This window comes from Ischnura elegans, chromosome X, assembly GCF_921293095.1.
Source record: "Ischnura elegans chromosome X, ioIscEleg1.1, whole genome shotgun sequence".
Classification (NCBI taxonomy): Eukaryota; Metazoa; Arthropoda; class Insecta; order Odonata; family Coenagrionidae; genus Ischnura; species Ischnura elegans.
The window spans coordinates 60,697,783-60,720,308 of record NC_060259.1 but is presented as its reverse complement, the minus strand read 5'-3'; the positions used below and the strand labels follow the sequence as shown (position 1 = coordinate 60,720,308).

General features: G+C 39.6%; 1 protein-coding gene across 2 annotated transcripts in view; it reads left to right on the top strand.

The window, feature by feature from the left end:
• Positions 1 to 22,526, top strand: part of LOC124170510 (ceramide kinase) — a 143,068-nt gene that overhangs the window by 101,637 nt on the left and 18,905 nt on the right. Inside the window, exons 4-5 of one of the 2 annotated variants that reach the window (XM_046549280.1) lie at positions 1,158 to 1,412; positions 22,039 to 22,191. In XM_046549280.1, coding sequence (XP_046405236.1) covers positions 1,158 to 1,412; positions 22,039 to 22,191 — 408 coding nt within the window. Of the gene's footprint in view, positions 1 to 1,154; positions 1,413 to 22,038; positions 22,192 to 22,526 lie in introns of both variants that reach the window. The other variant, XM_046549279.1, reaches the window with a different exon arrangement.

Sequence of the window (22,526 nt, the reverse complement as noted above, 5' to 3'; positions counted from 1 at the left end):
TGAGATTCGCTATTAACTTTAAAAATGCACGACCGGGGATTCATAGCATGGTTCACCTGAATATGTAACTATTTTATGAAACCCGGGTCGTGTTTTTTAGAAATATATTAGTAAGCCTCACGATTGTTTATTCCTTTATTTTTCGTAGACCTTAGTGGTCGGTGAACTGCCGTGGGAACAAAGGATTCCGCATAGCGTAGTGGACTGCGTAGTGGCCCGGGAAGCCGAAGGTCTATAGCTCGATACCCGAGGAATTTTCCCCTTGGAAATAAATATGAATTTCACCGCCTGTTCACATGGCAGGATGGAAATAATCCACAAAGCGCTATAGTTGAATGAAATAAATTCCCTAAGGAGTCTCCCTTCTTTCTTCTTCCCGTCTCCAATAGGGTGGTTTCCTATTATTTTTTTATTGCCTTAATCGAAAGATTATTACACCTGGAGTACGTATTTCACGCTTTTAGATTTTGAAATGACAATATCTATTTTTCGCGATTAAATGAAAAGTGAAAATTTTCAAGCGCGCGAAAACGCGACGCTCAAGTATGAATGCCGGGAAATATCTCCGTACGTCGTATTTCTTGTTCCCCCTCCCGCCCGGTGAGGTGACCTTGAGGCGAGGCTTAGCGCTGATACGTCGCAGGCTGCCAGCGGGTAGCTGAGTACCTTGCTGAATGGTAGCGCTTGGCTTAAAAAAGGTTTATTAATACCTTATCAAACGAAGAAAACTTTCCGACCTTAGCCAGTTTTAGTAGGTGATTATTAAGACATGTTTCCCTGAGCTCTGTGCCTCATACATGCATTGGTAACCTCAGACGATGTATAACTCCTATCCTCTCGTGTAGAAACTAGGTCCCTGTGACGTCACGTGGAGTGGAATCACATGGGCGCCAATCTGGCCTTTTTCAAATGAGGATAAAATTTGACCCTTGCCATTCGTCTAAACAGGTATTTCAAAAACCAAATAATTTGTGTATTATGAATACACTAATGGTGGGTAACGAATCGCAATCAATGCCTTTCGTTTTCTTTGATGAAGGAAACTACCCTATTCTTCTAAAGGGTCCGGCCTTGTGGAATTTATGTTATCCCAGTATTCGGGAATATCTCGATGACGTCGCTTCGGCTGATTTTCGATGTTTGCTTGTTTCCAGCAGCTCCCGAGAGGGACTTTTTGGAGGGCGTGGACGGTGTGGTGTGCGTTGGTGGCGATGGAACAGTGGCCGAGGTGTTCAACGCACTCGTGTTGGCGGCCGCCCGCTCCGCCGGCGTCGACCCCAGTGACCCCGAGGTGAGCCTGCCCTCGCCGCAGCTGCGCCTCGGAGTGGTGCCGGCCGGCAGCACGGACACGGTCGCCTACTGCCTCCACGGCACCCGGGACATCACCACCGCCATACTGCACATAATCCTCGGTGAGCTTCAATTTAATAGGCGTAAGATTTTGAAAGGAAAATTAGTTGAAAAGTATTTTTAATTGCTTATGTAATTTATATCAATGGGAGCAGTAAACGTTTTCCTTTTAATAGTGATTTATTGATTATTTTCCGTAAAAACTGGTCCTCACGCAAATACGATCGTTTTGCACCCATTTTGATTTGCGAATTCTTCGTGTGCCTTGTAATGAGAAATCTAACTAAGTTTTTATCATTAGGGATGGACTCCCTCACCGAAAATAAGATAGGAATTGATTTTAAAGAGGAAACATAAAAAATATTCAGTTCGAAATCTGTTTCAATGTAGATTCCCATAAGTTTTCTACTAAATTAGGAAATCATATTATGAAAGACGCGTTGCGTGAACTGCTGATTAAATGTGAGTCCTTATTTTTCTCGATATCGAAGCGAATAAAGGTGTTCTCCAAAGGAAGTAACACTCTTTTGATGAAACCTTTGTGCAATGGTGCACTGTAAAAATTTCCTGGTACACTTTGAGAGTAGATATATTTATGAGCTACTTGGAGAACATCATCTTAGAGCCACAAAATATTTCCAGGCCGACAGAAGTGATAAATTGAGAGAGATATTTTGGCGAACGGATAGGTGTGGGAATTCGTTTTTTCCCCGAACCATAAAGACCTTTAATAAATGCTAGTCGTGATTTCGTTTGAATATTTGCTTTATGTAAATGGCTGGTGTCCTTACACCCCCATCTCTTTCGGCGGCTTGGGGGTTAGTATGTAGGTGATGTCACTGAGATGTTAAACATGGAGAATGAAATAAACTCATACAGATTGGAGGATACTATTATAAAAGACGCGTTACGTGTACTGATGATGAAATGTGAATTCTTATTTTTCTCGAATAAGAGCTGTTATCCATAAGAAGTAACTCATACAGTCAGATGATAAACCCTTTGTGCAAAGGTACTCTGGGAAAATTTCCTGGTACACTTTGAATGTCCTCGCACAATTTCTGATTTAAGCCCCGGTGAGTTCATGATTCACACCAACCAATCATGTAACAATAGGTTGTTAATGTTATTGATTTTGTTTACATTGGCGTTGTATGTGGTGTTTACCGAGAAGAAACTTAAGTACAATAGGCGTAAGATTTTAAAAGAAAAATTAGTTGAAAAGCATTTTTTAAATTATTATAAAGTGTATATCGATGGAGTATATGTATGTATCATTTCGGAAAGCGCCAAAGAGATAACAAAATATCAAAGATTGGACAGCAGTTAGAGATACTGGGGACCTATTCCAATGGACAAGAAAGCCTGATGCCTGATTAGCCAATGCACTGAATAGTGTACAGAGTATATTTTTCCTTTTAATAATACTTTATTGATTTTTTTGCCTAAGGAAGCATTGCTTCGATTCAAATTTTTACTTTGTTAATCCATATTTAAGTAGAAATATTCAGAAACTTCAAGTTGAGTGGTGTTCGCCTACCAACTTGAAATTTTCCCTTAAATAAATTTTTTCTCTGGTTCAGAAAACACTTGAATAGTCGCAAATAAAATGTAATCGGAATTATACATTAACTTTGCGGTTTAAATTGCATTAGTTAATCTAATATTTATTTGCTACAACGTGCATGCGTAACTTGAGCTTTCGCATCGCATTTCAGGCCTGTGTTTTACTCATCGTTGCTCACCTCATGTTCATGTTTATACTTCATCCCGCACGAATCAGCGTCTCGGATTGGGTGGGTCATTTATTTGATAGAGAAGATTTGGTGGTGTGAAAGGGCACACATTTGTCCGGGTCTTTGGAGGTTCCAACGGGAAGCAAAGTAAACGCATCAATAAGATATTTTATTTGGTATTCAAATTGTACTTACCTTATCGACATTTGGATAAATAATTGGGGTTCACAATGCTAAATTTTTCAAAAATTGCATCTTAGAAACAGCTTTTTATTTCAGCTCTAATGTTGGTGGTTCTGTTTGTGTTGAGAAAAAGCATGCTGAGATTGCAACAAGATTTTGAATGTCTTTGGAGGGGGGAAAGTTTTGTGTGGGGAATCTCGTATGTTCTCAAATTCATGGTCAAAAATATTTTTTTTGGAATGAGGTGGATATTATCTGCTGGTTTCAAAAATAAAAAATATGATGCGTCAGTTGTGAATGGAGGTTTGCAAGCGAGGGCCGTCTTCAGTGAGATGTAACGATTATGAAATTCACTTACGCTAATCTCTATAGTCTCAATCTCAACTTTGTGGAAGTCCATTCTAACAAATGGCAGGAAAAACTATGTATTTATCCAGCAATTTATTCTCGCGGTATAACTAGTTTCGACGCAGCGGCGTCATCATCAGGTACCGTTTTGAAGCCTCCATACGAAGGTACCTTTTTTGTGAAATATAAATTTTATATATTAGTCTTGGCAGAAATTCGCAGGACAAGATATTAGAACTGCACATGTCCTTCGGTAACAAGATATTCTGTCGTGTTAAATATGATAGTAAGAGTTGAAGGAATAAAAACTTTTCTTTAACACATGGGGATTTATTTTGTGCGACCATGTTTTCGTTGCAGCGTATCATTCTCAAGGTGAAAATGTTACGCAGTTACGAAACTGCCTTGAAAATTTTACGCTGTAACGAAACCGTGGTCGGACATAACATATCAACATGTGAAAAAAGCAGTATTTTTATTTCTTCAACTCCTACGATGTAGGATTCCCACCAAGTCATGTCCGCTACTGTTACTTATGTATGATAGGGTTGAACATGAATCGGTATTGTGCAATTAATTTTCTCCCTCTACTCCGGCTGTTTCTAGCCTGTCATTTGATTCGTCGTATGTTTCGCCACCAAGGTCAGCCATTAGCTTGCACCTTTACTTCCTGAGCCTAAGTACGCATGTGCTCTCTGTTGGTGAAAACAAACAAGCCTGGTTTCGTGATCGCTGTCATATGTAGCTATTAAATGTCGTCACCCCGTTCCCCTCCCTCGTTCATCCATGGAACCTTCGCTATCTCCGCGAAAGAATTTCCAGGAATTTTGCACCCTCCATCTTTTCCCTTCGTCCACCCCTTTTAACCCCTCCTTCTGACCTCACTGGGGACACCTGTTGGGACACTGTGATTGCGTGCTCGCTTTGACGGCCAGATACTCCCCTACCCCACCTTGCTCACGTAATTCCTTGACTGCTTTCTTTGAGACGGGAAAAAATGAAACGCTGGGCATACAGAATCGATCGCTTCATTTTTGAAAGGGAAACCATAGAAAAATGTGCCCGCTTGTCAGCTCTCTCTCTCTCTCTCTCTGATATTGACGTTTCGTTGACGAATCGCGGAATATTCCCTTCATCGCGAGGAGGACGGGCGGCGAAGTGAGCCGTTGAAAACGTGCAGGGGCGCAGCGAGGAATTAAGGCTAGGGGGGGTTTCAGGCAAACCTAATACTGGGGGGCCAGGGGGTGTAGCGTACCTGCCAGAGTAATCCGGAGGTGCGGGGGCCCTCCGCCAGAAAAAAATAAGATAAATGGCTCAAAATGTTGAGTTTTACGGCCTTCTGAGGGATATTTTGTTAATCCTCACACTATTCTATAAGCGATATTAATCCAATTGAGTAAAATGGATTTAAATTTAAAATTTCTCTGAGCTCTAAGGGGGGGGGGGGGTTTATCCCCCAACCCCCCCCCCCCCTCGCTGCGCCACTGAAAACGTGGACTAATGCGCTTCTATTAGCAATTCCACGAACGTTTTGTGTGCTTAGTTTAGATCTTCTGTTCTTAGCGGTATTGTGTCTAAGTCCTCATAGTTATATAACCTCGTGCTATGTGCGAAAGCGTATATGTTATTTTCTCGGTTGAGTGCAGGAGGGATTGATCGAACTAATTCACGGAGAAATTGGTTTTAGCAATTGAAATGGTTCAATTTCCCATAATATTTGCTATGATTTTGTGAGTCGTTGAGCGTACTGCAAAAGATACTCATGCTTCTGGAATGGCTAATGTCTCTACTTTAATTATTCGGGATTCAAATAATCCTTTCAAATTGAATTGAACCTACTTGAAGAAGTACTTATCCCTTTAGAAGGGCTAATATCTCAAATTATCCGATTTTACTCTCTTGAATTTACTTTGTCATTATTTGTGAAGCAAACGCGTCCTTTTATTTTTTTGGGAGTCTTTTTTTTCTTCGAAAATCATATGCATAATTTAGGCCAGCAAGGGTCCTATCTGTAACGTTTATATGAGTTTTATTGCTTTTTTATTACCTGTACTTACAATATTTAAAGTTTGTTTGGGATTTGGCGCATTATCACACCTAAAAATGCCAAATAGGACAAAAGCATGCCTCAATTGGACAGAGACGACATCTTAAAGCGGTGTATGATGCTTGGTGGTAACGTGAAAAAAATATGATTGAACTCTTTAGGCCACCCTGTATACTTGCGATTTTCGGGGAATAAGCAGGAAAATTAGCGTATATTTTGACGTGCGTGAAAATCTTTTTCATTAAATCCGGAAAATGTGATGCCTAGCTCGGTGAATTATTTCTTCACATGTAAACTGGACTCTTGGTATGACTCCATCAAATTGGCCGCTGAGAGAAAAAAAGAAAATTTGTCGTTGAAAATAAGAAATTGAATTTTGAATGTTTGGCTGGGGTGCTGTGCAAAACGAAATTCGATGTATGTTATTTGTGTTAGAACGACGTGTGCAAAGAAGGGTTTGTATTTACATGCGTTTGTATAATCGTCAGAGCTTATTTCTCTTAATGAGATGGAAGTGCTAACCTCTGAATGGTTGATGGTGTTAGAATATGAATTATATTAGAGTGCTGATGTAATGAGAAGCGGATTCTCATTACATAAGCACTTTTATTTCTTCCGAGTACTCATGCAGTGGGATCTAGTACTAACTTACTGGGATAGATTTTATCGCTGAATGAGTACTTTTTCGCTTCATAAAGCCATTTATTGGCAATGTGTCTTAAAATATTTAGCTGGACCGGGTTTTATCGTCAAGTGTTTTTCAAACAACTCTGTTAGCTAACTGTTTGAAAATGACCTACCTGTTGAGACCGGTTCATCTCAGTAAGAAAATTAAGCGTGGAAAATGATAAGTACCAGTTTTAATTCTAGAGACTAGGGAATTATTTAGTATAATTTATTTTCATAACAATGAAACAATTTTCCCTGATATATATGCACTCCTTCGTTTCCGAAAAATTCTGGGGATTTCTAGATATCAACAAACAAAAGCGTGAGGGAGGCTTCAAATAATGTATGCTGGAAGAAGAGAGAGGGATGGAGGTAAGGGGGTGAACGAGACAGTTGTGTCGAAAGGGGAGTAAATTATATGGCCAATAAGTTTGGCATAAGATAATATACAGATTATATTATCGATGAAGATCATCGGCAAGAATTTATCACGTGAATGCGTATTGGACGGAAAAGAGGTGCTACATTGGGCTGGTCTGGCCGCATGGTCATGCTCTCATTTTTCCGCATTTATAATAATACAGTATATAATTCGTGAGTCCCTTAATGAAGTAAAATGTAGTTGCACTTTTCCGTAAATATAATGCGCAAGACGAAAACAAAGAACTTCTTTCCTGGTTTTCAGATATTTCTTCTCAGCTTGCCTCTTTGAATTCAATCACAGAAAAATAATCGGTCCTCCTTCATCAACTAATTTTACTCCAATTCCCCTAATTAAATTAATAGGTAGTATTCCAGGCTGTTGGCACTTTTAACACTACTACTATACACAATTGTGCACGTAACACTGCCTATCAATTTTTCTCCTCTATGAGCCTTTCGTATGTCTTTTCCATCTTCAATCAAAGTTTCTAGTGTCATTTATGTGGTATTTTTCAAGTAAAAAAATAAAAATTAATTATTTTTAAAGGAAAAAAATATATTAAAAGATCACACGATAGATTTGTTCGGTGTGCTTAAAAAACTCATAAAAAATAAATATATCAAATGAAAATCAAAAAGGAAAAATAATTAAATCATTTTGTTGAATGTTTTCAATTAGAATTAAATTTCCTATTTCACACGAACAACATTTTACTCCGACATCGATACACAAGCGTCATTTCAATATGCTTTTGTCAACCGGCTGGTTGGGGTGAGATTTACTCACCGGTATAACCCTGATAGTCGCGCCTGCGGCGCGGACAATAGGGTAGTTTCCTTCATCACAGAAAACGAAAGGCATTGATTGCGATTCGTTACCCACCATTAGTGTATTCATAATATAAAAATTATTTGGTTTTAGAAATACCGGTTTAGACGAATGGCAAGGGTCAATTCTATCCTCATTTGAAAAAGGCCAGATTGGCGCCCATGCGATGCCACTCCACGTGACGTCACAGGGACCTAGTTTCTATACGAGTAGATGGGAGTTTTACATCGTCTGAGGTTACCAATGCATGCATGAGGCACACAGCTCAGGGAAACATGTCTCAATAATCACCTATAAAAACTGCCTATGGTTGGAAAGTTTCCTTCGTTTGATAAGGTATTAATAATCCTTATTTAAGCGAAGCGCTACCAGCTAGCATGGTACTCAGCTACCTGATAGCATCCTGCGTCGTATCAGCGCTCAGAGCCTCGCCCCAAGGTCACCTTAATTGCGGCAGCGGGAACCAGAACGATGTCACACGGAGTTTTTCCCGGCATTCATACTTACCCGTCGCGTTTTCGCGCGCTTGAAAATGTTCACTTTTCATTTAATCGGGAAAAATAGATATCGTCATATAAAAATCTAAAAGCGTGAAATATGTACTCCAGGAGTAATAATCTTTCGATTTAGGCGATAAAAAAATAATAGGAAACCACCCTATTCATGTGAGCGTTTAGTACCAAATCATGGCTCTGCGAGCCGAAACGTGTCATACACACTAACATATTTGTGAGGAAGTTAGTTGCACTTATTATAATTGGGGAAAATTGTTACTATCTTTTATTACGTTTGCTTAATTTCCATTTTATCACGCCTGAATCAGTCGAAGTTTTTCAAAAGTGTCTTGGTTTGGTGTCGTATTGGGCAAGAATAACATTTCAGATGGAATAAAGTGAATTTTTGCATCGAGCGTCGCGATCGCAATATCGAGGAAGGGACATTTTTGAGCCATGCATCACGAATATTACAAACGAGGATCCTCAAGTCGGGGTCTAAATGTTGTCAACCACCGCGCATTTAAATGGGTTTACTAAAGTCGCCACTCGCGTCGCTGACGGCCAAAATGATCCGAGTTTTCACGGGGCAATGAGGTGTAATTAGGAGTGTTAACCAAAATTTATGTCCATCTTAATGCATTCTATCGAATTCACAACTTTTCAATGCTATACCTCGCAATAATACTGCAAAATATTGGAAAAACGTGGATCGCATTGCTTTCATCACCGCGCCACGGACATATTTGAAATCCCATTAAATGCGACCGAAGTGGCAACAGAAATCAGCCTTTTATGAGATGAAATTAGGCCTCTTCTTTACAGTTCACTTGCCGTGCCTGATGGATATATTTTTCCAATCGACGAGAACGGCGATTCGTGTGCATTTTACGTTACCCCGCAAGCCCCCTAAAAGGCGTGTGGCAGGGGGTGTTAGGACACCAGCCGTTTACAAATAAAAAGGAAGTGCTCTTAGGAAATTACGACTAGCATTTATTGAAATCCTTTATGGTTCGGGGGAAAAACGAATTCCCAGATCTATCCGTTCGGCAAAACATCTGTCATAATTTATCGCTTCTGTCGGACTTCGAAATATAGCGCGGCTCTAATATTATGTTCTTCGTGTCGCTCTTAAAGATATCCATTCTCAATTTTTCAAGTAATCTTAGCCTAGCGCGTAGCCTCCGAGCCTCCAGCGGCTCCCAGCATAATTCGCTCAACATCTGGGTAACGCTGTCTGTACGCCCATAGCAGTTTATGACGAACCGCGAGCCTTCATTTGCATTTTGTTCAGTTCGCGGATTAAGTCTTTCTGTACCGGATCCCATACGCTCGCTGCATATTCTAGGTGTGGTCGGCTGAGTGTGAAATAGCACCTTTCTTTTACTTTCTCATCCGAAAATCTTCCCACGATACGCTTGACGAATCCTAATTTCTTCAGGGCTGTGCCGCAAATATTTCTTATATGTGTTCCCCACGATAGATTCGAGGTTATCGTAACTCCCTGGTACTTCACTTCGTCTGTTGCCTTTATGGTAATACCATCCACAGCATATTACGATCATGTCACCCGTCCCGAGCGAAATACTTTTATGTAAGGAGAAATTGGAAAGGCACGCCCACATCATCAAAAATGCATCTCAATCAGTTGATATCTCTTAAAGATTTTAGTGGAGCCGAAGGGTTTCAAGCGGTGATCCCAAAACTTTAATGTGTGTTTATTTATAAATTTGTTCAAGTGATAATGCAATCATGACTTGGTACATGAGTAGATTTTGTGGATTTCTTTTCTGCCACCGAAATGTGCAATTTGAGAAATTTTCGAGTGAAATGTTAACATATTTTTGTACGAACTATGCTAAAAAAAACTCATTTTTTCGATTGATCGATATTTTGGTTAAAATTTTGATTTTTGTGGAAAAGTCGAGCTTTATAATTCGATTGAAATCGATTGCTCAAAAAATTGATTTTGACCGACATTTTGCCATCAATAGTTGGGAAATGTTTAACGACGTCATCAATGAAATCGACGTTACAATACCCAGACCAAACGCTGTTCGCGCGCCCATAGAAATTCGCGAAAATAAGGGAATCGCCTTAGAGCTTGATCCACTTTGGAGAGGGTTTACATAAAGCCATAGCTGCAGGGGATCAACATAGATAGATGGCAATTGCCGTCGCAGGTTTAGTGCCGATCGTAAAGCGGAAATCGTGGCATCCCTTTCACGTTCAAGGATTCAAGTTGGCCGCAATCGAAATCTGGGCTTAAGAGTCGCATGCTATGGAGGATTATGCTGGAGGTTGGTTGGCTTGGATAGGGAATAAAAATTACGTGGCTCTGCGGTCTTCTTCAGTTTGTTGTGCAGACTGGACTTGTAGAGATTATTTTTCTCCTATTTTTTCCCATGGCCTCTGTAAATCGTCGTGCGGCCGAAGATAATCCACGTCGCACGCTGGCGTTACTACGTGATTTTTTTTCCGACCGCTTGAAGCTGATATCAATGGGAAAATTTCGTTAGCTCATGTGCGTCTGCGGCTTTAAACACCTTTACACGTATGTGCTATTAAATTACTTGCCAAATTTTTGGGTCCGAAAAATCCCTGTAAAATGTGGAAGTTATTAAAAATTCTTAGGGCTCTTGTGCGGTCACTCTGTTGATGGAAAATATGTACTTCCAAAGACAGGGTTATCATAAAAGAGTGGTGCGGTATCAGCAGTGGCGGCTTGCCCATAAGGACTCTCGGACGTCGCCCCCCACCCCAAAGATTTGAAAAAGGAAAAAAATTAAACACCCATTCAATTGTAATTACACATCTATTTACCAAAGTGTTTTTTTTTTCAATCGCATACATCAAAAATGTAGGAAAAAACACGCAAAAATAGCGCGAGAAGTTCGTATTTGTAGCCGTGGGGCGCTGGCCAGAACGTCCCAGTCCAACACCATGCAGTTATATGAAGAGTGGTAATGGTGGGGGCTGCTGGTGCTATGACGCGTCTAAGCTTGTGCCTTATGGAAGTCTTGGGACGCCGCTCGAGCATGCGCTGAACGACTTATCTAGTGAGTTGACATCGCCGCACCACCCGGCGGCCGCATAATCTTTGTGTTGCAGTGTTGCAGAATACCTTGTTTTTATGACCAGTTTACTTATTATGTGTGAATTGCTTTAATGTAAATAGGTCTAGCTGTAGTTGAGTTACTCGAGTTAGTGTTAGCGATTGTTTTGTGTATTAGTGGTCTCTAGATTGCCTAAAAAACTCACTAAAATACACAAAATATTAAAAAATTTTGACGCCCCGGTGGAGTGTGCCCCTCCCAGCATTTGACTCACGAGCCGCCACTGTGTATCAGTAAGAATAAGAATAATTTATAAGAAGATAGTAGGAATAGGGCTGCTGAGATTTTTCAGAGGCGGCCCGATCCCTGCTTGAGTGCCTTGAGGAGGTCACTTCAAGTGCTGTTCTCAGTCCGTTGGGTGAGACGTTAGGCCGCGGTCCCCTTGACGCCGATGGATATGCTGTGGATGGTGTTAACATAAAGGCTACAGATGAAGTGAAGTATCTGGGAGTTAGGGTAACGTCGAGTTTATCGTGGGGAGTACAAATAAGAAGTGTTTGCGGCAGAGCCCTGAAGAATCGTCAAGCGTATTGTGGGAAGATTTTCGGATGAAAAAGTGAAAGAAGGTGCTATTTCGCACTCGTTCGGCAACACCTTGAATGTGCAGCGAACATATGGGATCCGTTGTAGAAAGAAATAATCCGCGAACTGAATACAATACAAAGAAAAGCTGAGCGATTCGTCAAAAACGGCTTCGGGCGTACAGAATGCCTAGTAATGTACAAGATAATGTAATAACTAGAATGTACAAGAAACACAAACGTAAAACGAATTAGGCTAGGAGCCGCTAAAAACTCGGAGCGCTAGACTTACATTACTTGAGCAATTAAGAATAGATATCTTTCAAAGCGACATAGAGAACATCATATTAGAACCCCACTGCATTTCCAGGTACGACAAAAACGATAAATTAATAGAGATATTTTGCCGAACGGATAGGTATGGGAATTCGTTTTTCACCCGAACAATAAAGGCTTTTAATGAATGCTTGGCTGAATTTCGTTGGAGGATTTCCTTATTATTTGTAAACGGCTGGTGTCCTAACACTCACTGCCACACACCTATTTAGGCGGCTGGCGGAATGGTGTGGTATGTAAATGAAGGTGGGCAATCGCCACTAGGAAAAGAATTTCGTGGGGGGGGGGAAGGAGACTGAAGCCCCCAACCCCCCAATGTCACCCCTGATTGCGTACCTGCTCCTAAGTGCAAGCTAACGTCTACAAGGGATCATCTTCGCCCTTCCCTCCCCACCCTGTCGTCATACCGCAAATTGCCTTGTTCGTCTCCTGCAGATAGATGTGCCGGAATTTGTCACCATTATCATTGGAATCCTCTGCAAACCAGTTTGCCGGAACAGCCTGTGCAAGCCTTTGGTGGTGACGTATCGGGGCGTGGGTTTGCTCGCAGCTGGACGACTCATCCGTCTCTTTATTGCGATAACAGTTATCTTTCCTACTTCCGCTAATCCTTGTGGTGAACTTCGCGAAAAAATAACAATGCATTCCAACAAATGCGTGATGAGCTCTACCCTCATCTATCCAAAGCAATCTTCAGTTTGTAGCACTGAGTGAGAGTGTCATTTTAATTGTTAGCCATCCTAGAAATAATTCAGCAACACCTTGCGTAAGAAATATTTAATCGCCGATGATTTGGCAAGTATTGAAAACTAGTTTTTTTAATGGAGAAAAATGTTTATGATCAGTTAATAATATACCCAGTAAGTTTTAACCCAAAGAAGATTTCATTTATCGCTCCAATATTTTCAATATCATATATTTTCAATTTCAAACGCCTATAATTTAATTCCTGGTAATATCGATGTAAATGAATAAAATTCTTACGATAGGACTTGACTCAATGCTTGTTTACAGCCAAGCAAACAATAGGTAACTATGAATCACGTGCTTAGAATATGTTGGATGCGCAGCTAGATATATACCTGCCAGTGTTTGGGACCCTCATGAAAAAGGCTTAATAACAGAGTTAGAACGCGTGCAAAGAAGAGCTGCCAGGTACGTGAAAGGTCGTTACGATAGTCTTGTTAGTGTAACTGACCTCTTAGATAAACTCGGATGGGAATCTCTGTCAGACCGTAGATTGAAAAATAGACTAAACCTTTTAGATAAATTCAAGAGCAGTGTCTTTTCTAACGAAGTTAACCATATAATGGACGCCAACATACTACGGAAGATAAGATCATATAAATAAAATAAAAGGGATAGATTATAGAACAGACAGATTCAGAATGTCTTTTTTTTCCACGATCAATAAGAGATTATAACGGCAGCGATAGAACTCATAAATAGATTGCATGACTTGTAGTGTAGCCTACTGACCTATGTAAAACTTAATGCACGTTTCTTAATTGTATTATTATTTCTAACACCATATGGTAGTATAATTTGTCAGTATGCGTGACGTATTTTGTACTGTGTTGTGCATGTTCTAATTGCATGCTGCATGCTGGTGATTGTTCACCCCCTGCCAAACACCCTTGAGGTGGCTCGCAGGGTATTATGTAGATGTAGATATATAGGTACAGCTTTCAGGGCCACATGCCTTGTGTGTACGTCCTAACACAGAGATATCACTATCCTAGACCCTCCTTAATGTCACTTTTTCCAGTCTCCGAGATGGCTTTCTTGTGTATCCGGTTTCTCGGAGGTTTTTGTGAGACATAAAAGTCTTTTTATTTTCTTTCCCTGCACGTTAAACGCTTTCACTTTTAAAAACACCGTCTCAAGTCTATCTGCTTGGCTTCCTTCGCCTCTTTATCGTCAACCGGGCGGATCACCTCGCTAGGAAGGTCACCGCACTCGCCGGAAAAGCGGCGGGGAAAAAATTGAATAGATGGGAAAATTTCAAGTGAATCAGAATACCCCGAATAGTAGCATAGTGGTCTGGGCATTGAATCCGCTTCCAAAAGCCCTTGGATCGAGTTCATAAAATGGGTAGATAGATAAATGAAAATATCATTTTTTCCGGAGATATCCATAAAAACTAATAATTACGATAGCTTACAGGCGCATATGGTACTAAAAGAATTAAATTTTGTAATATTAATATAAAATCTATGGTATTTCTCCGGACATCGTGCCACTTTTTTTTAATGAAAAATTATTTGTAACCGCTTTTTATATTTGGGACAACATGCCCAATGAAATTAGAAACAGTTCATTGGTGTCCATAGAGAATCCACGCTTTTCACGCTAATTTCTCTTTGAAGTTTAACTTTCAATCTGCGCAGAGTCCTACTGGATCTTGGGTTGGGATTTTGATTTCTTTGACCTAATAGTACATTTAAAATAAAACACAATGATTGAGAATCTTTTCATTTCATAACGTAATAAATTATTTATGATAAAAAAGCAAATGGTACACCAACGCTTCGAAATATTTATTCTTTACCTTAAAAAGAACAAAATATAGTGTTACTCTAGGAAGAGAAATAGCACAAACAAATTTGGGGAAAAATAGGATATCAAGTATGATTATTCCTGGGAATTTAACCAATCATTGAGTCAAGTTTTAAATGCTTTATTATATCCAACATCCTAAGACCCAAATCCAAGATCCAAAAGGACTTTGCGGATTCAAAATTAAATTTCAAAAAGAAATTAGCGTGTGTTCATTTTCTTTCAACTGTTTAAAGTCCTTATAGCCTTCATTTATTAGCAAGAATGAAGATGTTACCTAGAATTCAAACTCTCGAAATTGGATTTGGCTTCTGGAATGCATCGGCTTGAAAGCAGTTCTCCGTCGGTTGTGTTCAGTACAGTCATTTAACGTTAATTAAATTTTACACTTCGAACAAAATATATGGAACTGATAAAGGAGGATGTGAAAGAGAATAAATACGTAGGTGTGGAAAGATTATCTGATAGGATAATTGAGGAGATATCTGTGTCAAACCAATCTTAGGATTGATGACGAGTGACGATGATGAAATTTTACACTATATATCGTGTAATATTTTTCCCAAAATTCTTAAAATCAATTGATTAAGGTTAGATTCCATCCTGGCCATGATTAGTGCCCAGCAAATGTCATTTTTTATTCGAAAGATCCATGAAACTTGCATCCATCTTGACCGTGAAAGGAAGTTCTTCCAGTGAAGAGAAAGTTTTGGCCACTCACTAAAGTTTCAAGGGTTTTGTATTTTGGTGTTACCAGCTCCCTATTTCGGTCAGCACATTCTCACTCTACTAGATTAGGTTCCACCTGAAATAACGGCTATATGTTGAAAGGAGGACAAATATCATCCTAAATCCGGACGCAAAACCGGTTGACTATGCTTCAGAATCAGCCGCTATATTCACGTCTCCGTGTGTCGATTGATTTTTGTGTCACGCTTCAAGAATCGGAATCGCTTATTAGTACCTTTCCACTGAGGCATAAGGGTATCAATTGTGTGCATTTTTAAAGTATACATATCTCACAATTAATTCTATTTTTATAAAATTTTCCGGGCCATCTAACCCTATCCACCGGCTAACTATTCGAGGGCTTAGAAACCAGTGACTGCCATGATCTACCTAATGATGTTAAGAAATCTCTCAAATGTGATCCCTTCGGTTGAAATTTACATTTTTATTTTACAGCTTTCTATCAATCATATTTAATGTGTCTTCAAAATATGAACCAAATAGGTTTATTGCAAAGTTCGCTTTCGTCAAACCATTTTGTATTTAACTTAGTGTAACTCGATGACTTAATGATTGAAAATGCGATTGTTGTTAGAGGACATATATCATGCAAAAGTAAATCATTTTGATAATTACGGCTGTAATAAAGACTCATTTCATATTTTGCTAAGCGTGCGAGCAATTATCTCAGGGGATTGCTTTTGCAGCGATACAATCACGTACAGTTTTTCCTTCCGATGTCAACACGGTGGAAATTATCCCCCGAGAATTAAAGTAGGTACGTATCATATATGATTGCGAAGCCATTTTCTCTCTTACTTTTCTTCATATCCGCCGAGTGACGTCCGCAGGTTGTGTCGTGAAGGAGCTGAAAAGGTCACGAGTGTTGCGAAACATCGCTTGAAATACCTTGCCCCGTAGGTTTTTGCTTCTCCGTCTCCCGCTTCTCTTGGGACATTTTGTGGCTTTCCACGCTGATGCACGGGAGTCCTTACCGTTCGAGATTTGCGCAGCGAACCTTAAAAGCAACCTCAGCAACTTAAGATCTTAACTTAAGTCTTGTGCGTTAACTCAAGATCAATCTAGGTTTCTTTCTCCCGGCGTCATAGCTTGCTTCCTGTTTCCAGCATTTCTTTCGCCTTGCTCATTATTTCCGTGTGATTGTGAAGACGTGTTTAATCCTTTCTAACCCAGAGCTGCGTCTGGGAGAAATTGAATTTCACGTCTTCTCATTTTAAAAATGTGAAAACTTTCCACTGAATCATAATTATTGTGGCAACTACATATTTCGCCATTAAACTTTACAGCGCAGAAGAACATGTAGTTTAATCCTTTCCCGAATAGAACTGAAAATGTATACATTTTAATGCTACTTAGAAGAAACATGGGGTTATAATGGGTTAACGTGCAGTGCGAGGAGTTGGGTTAAACTAAGGAGACTTCGCAGTGGAGACCCCTGTCCATTGTGTACAAGTTTTACTTTCGTTGCCTCTTTGAGCGCATTTGAATCGGTATCCGAGTACGTCCGCGTGGTAATGAGTTTATATACGCGACCCTACATTTACAAGAGCTTTTTGAGGAATAACATTGAAAACTTATATGTATTTCCAAATATATCCGGTAATGCGTCTCAAATACGCGGCCCTATATTTTCAAAACAATTTTTCTATTTGATGTATTGCATCATATCACATAACTTCAGTTATAAGCTTTGATTACAGGCAGGGCTTGGCAGTATTTCAAATACAAGTATTTAAAAATACGTATTTGAGGTACAATTGTAATTTTTATTTGGTATTTGAAATACATGATCTGAACATACCTTGTATTTTCTATTTCAAGTACAGATTTTTGGTATTTTCCGATTCTAAAATAAAAAAATACATTTGTTAAATTCTTTTGAAGTAGCTCTGATAACACGCCAGTGGGGACTTCTGTAAACCAATTAAAATGCGTGGAGGGCACAAAAAACCTCATCAAGTGGTTGACTGAAGAATCCTCCATTGTTATATTCGTGGCTTAAGTTCTCAAAGAAATGAGGGAATTTGAACGTTTTTTCCGTTCTGCTGCTTAGTCTGTTGTGCCCGTCTTCTGTGTGTCAATTTGAATTTAATTCCGTTGTGAAACCAATGATTATGACTCGTAGGTAATCCCAATAAGTGGTTTCCTATTTCGATTATGCGTGTTTGATGGATGATGAATATGTATGAATGATGAATATGAATGAATGTTTGATGAATAAATATGACTGTGCAACTATGGTAAAGTCAAACATAAATCGGGCGATTTATGCGGAAATGACTTATATTTGTTTCGCACAGCAGTTTTGAAAGACTAATGTCTTAGTAGTGCCTTTAAACGATTCGCGATTTTACGATTCGCGATTAAGGTATCCTGAGCTACCTTTACTTGTATCGTAATAAATAAATAAGCAAGTCACATGCGTAGTTTAAGAATGTTTTATTTAAACTGATTGTACACATATGCGATAAAATGCCATCTTGTGATATAAAAAAGCTTCAATTGTGGTTCTGCAATGTTCGTCAAAGCGGGCGGGCTCTTTGTGAAGGGACACCTGTGCGTGGCATCAGCATTTTCATGTCTGGGATGTTAACAGACATGGGCCCTTGCGGGCTCGCTTGGATCCCGCGACCCTCATATATGTATCCGATCACCATATGTGTATCCTCAGTCATATTATCGCTGAGAAATATTGCATACCACCAAGGCTCGCGGGGAGTAATGAACCCCACCCACAAAAGCAACGAGCTTAATCCGCCCCTGCACGAGTCGCCTTTGTCAGCAAGTGAAACTTTGATTTTAAATGGATAGGTCAATGGCTTTGGAAAATTTTCACCGTTTTGAAAGCTAACTGTGGAGTTTATTCAAAATATCACAATTAATTGTAGAATAGTCAATTTGAAGACGGTATAGCTCTGGGAATTCGAAATGGAAACTACTTGAATCAGGCATAGTTCGATTCTATTCGCTAACGAACCGGATTGCTTCGGTACCGAAAACCTAGACGTACATTCGAGTATGTAAGATTCGTAATCGATTCGCAACATTTGGCTTTCATTGTAATGTATGGGAAATCAACTATGGCGTTCACTTCGAAATAAATAGTTTTGTTCCTCTCAGCTCCATTTTTTAAAGCTATAATTGCGGAAAAGTAGTATGAATGAAATTGGTTCCTACAGGAGATTTAATAGTTCATCGAAGGAGCTTCTTACATGTAAGCTATTGAACTAATTACAAATGGGAATATAATAGGGTGGTTTCCTATTATTTTTTTATTGCCTAAATCGAAAGATTATTACTCCTGGAGTACGTATTTCACGCTTTTAGATTTTTAAATGACGATATCTATTTTTCGCGATTTAATGAAAAGTGAAAATTTCCAAGCGCGAGAAAACGCGACGGCTAAGTATGAATGCTGGGAAAATATATAAAAATATAAAAATGCCCGTGTGACGTTCTAATTCCTGCAGCCGCAAGTGAGGTGACCTTGGGGCGAGGCTCTGAGCGCTGATACGACGCAGGATGCTAGCAGGTAGCAGAGTACGATGCTAGCTGGTAGCGCTTGGCTTAAATAAGGTTAATTAATACCTTATCAAACGAAGAAAACTTTCCGACCTTAGCCAGTTTTAATAGGTGATTATTAAGACATGTTTCCCTGAGCTCTGTGCCTCATGCATGCATTGGTTATCTCAGACGATGTATAACTCCTATCCTCTCGTGTAGAAACTAGGTCCCTGTGACGTCACATGGAGTGGCATCGCATGGGCGCCAATCTGGCATTTTCAAATGAGGATAAATTTGACGATTGCCATTCGTTTAAACCGGTATTTCTAAAACCAAATAATTTGTATACTATGAATACACTAATGGTGGGTAAGGAATCGCAATCAATGCCTTTCGTTTTCTTTGATGAAGGAAACTACCCTATTTACTCAATTGAGGCATGGACAATTACAGCCGCGGAGAAATCAAGGGTAGAGGCCTTCGAAATATGGTGCCACAGTAGAATGGTGGGGATCAAATTGATCGACCGAGTAAGTAATGAGGAAGTTTTAAGAAGAGAAGGAGAGGAGAGAGGCCTCATGAAGACTTAACAAGAAGACGGAGCAACCTGAGAGGCCATATTTTGAGGCATGATGGCCTGATGAAGACAATCGTCGAGGGACAAGTGGATGGAAATAACGGAAAAGGAAGACTTCGAATGAAATATATGGAACAGATAAAGAAGGATATGAAAGAGAAGGAATACGTAGGTGTGAAAAGATTAGCTGATAGGAGCAGTGGCGCAGCGAGGGGGGTTTTGGGGGATAAACCCCCCCCCCCCCCCCCCCCAGAGCTCACAGAAATTTTAAGTTTAATCTATTTTACTTAATTGGATTAACATTGCGTATGGAATAGTGTGAGGATTAATAAAATATCCCTTAGAAGGCCGTAAAAATCATTTTGAACCATTTATCTTAATTTTTTTCCGGCGGAAGGCCTCCGCACCTCCCGCTTACCCTGGCGGGTATGCAATGCCCCAAGCACCCCAGTATTAGTTGCGCCTGCTAGCCTTAATTCCTAGCTTCACCCCTGGATATGAGAATTGAGCGGATATCTGCGTCAAACCAATCTTAGGGTTGTTGACCAATAATGATGATGATAATTTACTCTCTATGCGACATTTGAATCTTAGTTTGCCCAGGTGACGGTAGATCTCATCCTGTACTAAGCCACAACAGCATGATTTTCACGCATTCTGGGAAGAGGACTAATTTTTCCCTGGACCGCCTCACTCTGCGAGAATTTTCGTTCGGGGCGTTGGAATGCTTCGCCTGAGCTATGAAGAAGGGACCCTTTGGTCAATAGTATGAAGTTACAAAAAGCTACAACACTCCCCGAAAAACTAATTACCTAGTCATTTTATTTATTTTTAGTGGTAACGCTTCAAGGAATAAGACCTCCGATGTTTAAGCCTGAATCACACGAACATTTTTTCCATCCCTTTCGAGGGACAGTTCCAGCGATCGCTTCAATGATGGCGGAAAAGTGACTGTTGCAAGCGATCATTGTACGCAGTGGCCATCCCTTTCCTTTCCATCCCATCCCTTTTTCCATCCCTCGGCGCGTCCCTTTTTTCCGTCGCTGAAACCATCGCTGGCACCATCCTTCAGGCAATCAGAAAGCACTGCCGCTTACAGCGATTGCAACGTCACGCTTGGCTTTTAATTAAAGACAGGTGTAAATACGGAAAGTGACGGGATGAATGATGGTGAAAGGGACGGTGGAAATGACAGCGTAATTCAGAAAATGATGGGTTGAGCGATCATTTCTCAGGTCCCCGATGATTTTACTGAAAAGTTATCGCTGGAGCTATCATTAGAGGGACGGAAGATATGATGGTGTGATTTAGACTTGAGCGTCTCACAACTAGTGCGGCTGTCTGAACACTACGTCTTACTCGGGCCGTATTTTCTAAGTTAATCAGGAAAGTGATGCGTGTTAGAGCAGAGTGGCCCATTCTCCGCCTAGTGATCACTTTTATGTCCCTAGTAATTAAAGTGAAGCTAATTAAGTACCCTCTGTCTGAAGCTCATCCTGAGGAAATTAAAATCCTCAATCACTCGAGATGCATTGCATTTAATGAGAAGGTTTTAATTTTTTCAGGTTATTTTTGCGTTGGTTTAGTCAGTGGATCTAGTTTCACCGGCACACCGCTGCGGCGTTCCGAATAACGAACTATTTTTTTTCCGGTCCTAATAAATCCATTATTCTCCCGCTTCTGGATAGGTATCAAATTTCGGGATTATTTTTGCTAGTTTTAATTGCAAGATAGGGTAATTTTAATTTATGGAAAGTGTTAGTAGTACGAGAAGAAAATATAAGCATTATGAATTTTATGGGCCAACTTTTTATGGTCGATTGAAATATAGATTTAAAAATAAAAAAAAACATATTTTTCCATTTTTCGATTCGTCAATTATTCCTCGAGCTATTCGCGGCGAAAAACCCTTTCGCAGATAAGTTGATGACGTCACGCAATCCTGCTTGTCAAGCGGGTAACCGCGTTTCCGCTTCTCTTCTGGAGTGTTGGAATGGGTTGAATGGGGTACGATTCTTGATGGAAATGATTTGGTATTTTTCCTAGGAAAAAAAATTTTCGTGTGGTTGTTGGTGTTGTATGTGAGTTGCTTAATGGAGGTTTTATACAAGCATTTAAAGCAATTAACAGCCAGTGCTGTCATAATCAAAGAACGTATTAGTAATTTTTATAAGTATTTTTAGAAAGGATCCTCTTCCTTTCCATCATACACAATGTGACAATTCCCGTGCTTGCTCTCAAAATATTTCCATTCTTTTAACACAGCAAGGCCTCATTAAAGAATTTGTGCAATCATGCTTGTGTTGCATCAATTTGCAATTAACTTTGTTAATTCTTTTGGCTGAAGGAGTTCAGTGAATTTTATTTGATAAATCTCTCGTAATTTAGTGATAAATCTTCCCTTGGATTTCTTTTATTGAGCCATGCTTGCCAATTGCAATTAACCTTGTTAATTCTTTTGGTTGAAGAAGTTCAGTGAATTGTATTTTATGCAAATCTCTCGTAATTTAATGAATAATCTTCCCTTGGATTTCTTTTATTGAACCATGTTTGTGAATTTTTTTAGTAATGTTGAAATTTCCTTTTATTAAAACAGGTGATGAACTTGGGATGGATTTGTGTGGAATTCATAGCAATGGTGCCCTTCTGAGATATTGTGCGAGTATAATTTCTTATGGATATATGGGAGATATTATACGTGAAAGTGAGAAATTCCGGTGGATGGGTCCAAGACGATATGATTACTCAGGTAATATATATTTTTGTTGTGCATTTCTGGGTATTGGAAAAGACATGTTGATTATGGTTTGAAAATTAACTCTTTAAAATTGTTGGGTATTTTTTGCTGTAGTTTATCCTAAAAAATACAGAAAATATTTTCTTGTTAATGACTTCATTGAAAGTGAAATGAGCTAAGTATCACTTGGCGTTGGATCATATATTTACATTTAATTTTTGTGTGATATTATTTATTGTGAAGTTGACTCAGCACATTGATTAATATGGCCAGCAGGTGGTGTTAGGAATATCAAGACCATGTCAGTGGACGTACTTTGTAGTAAATTTTTTTTTATCCAAGTATCC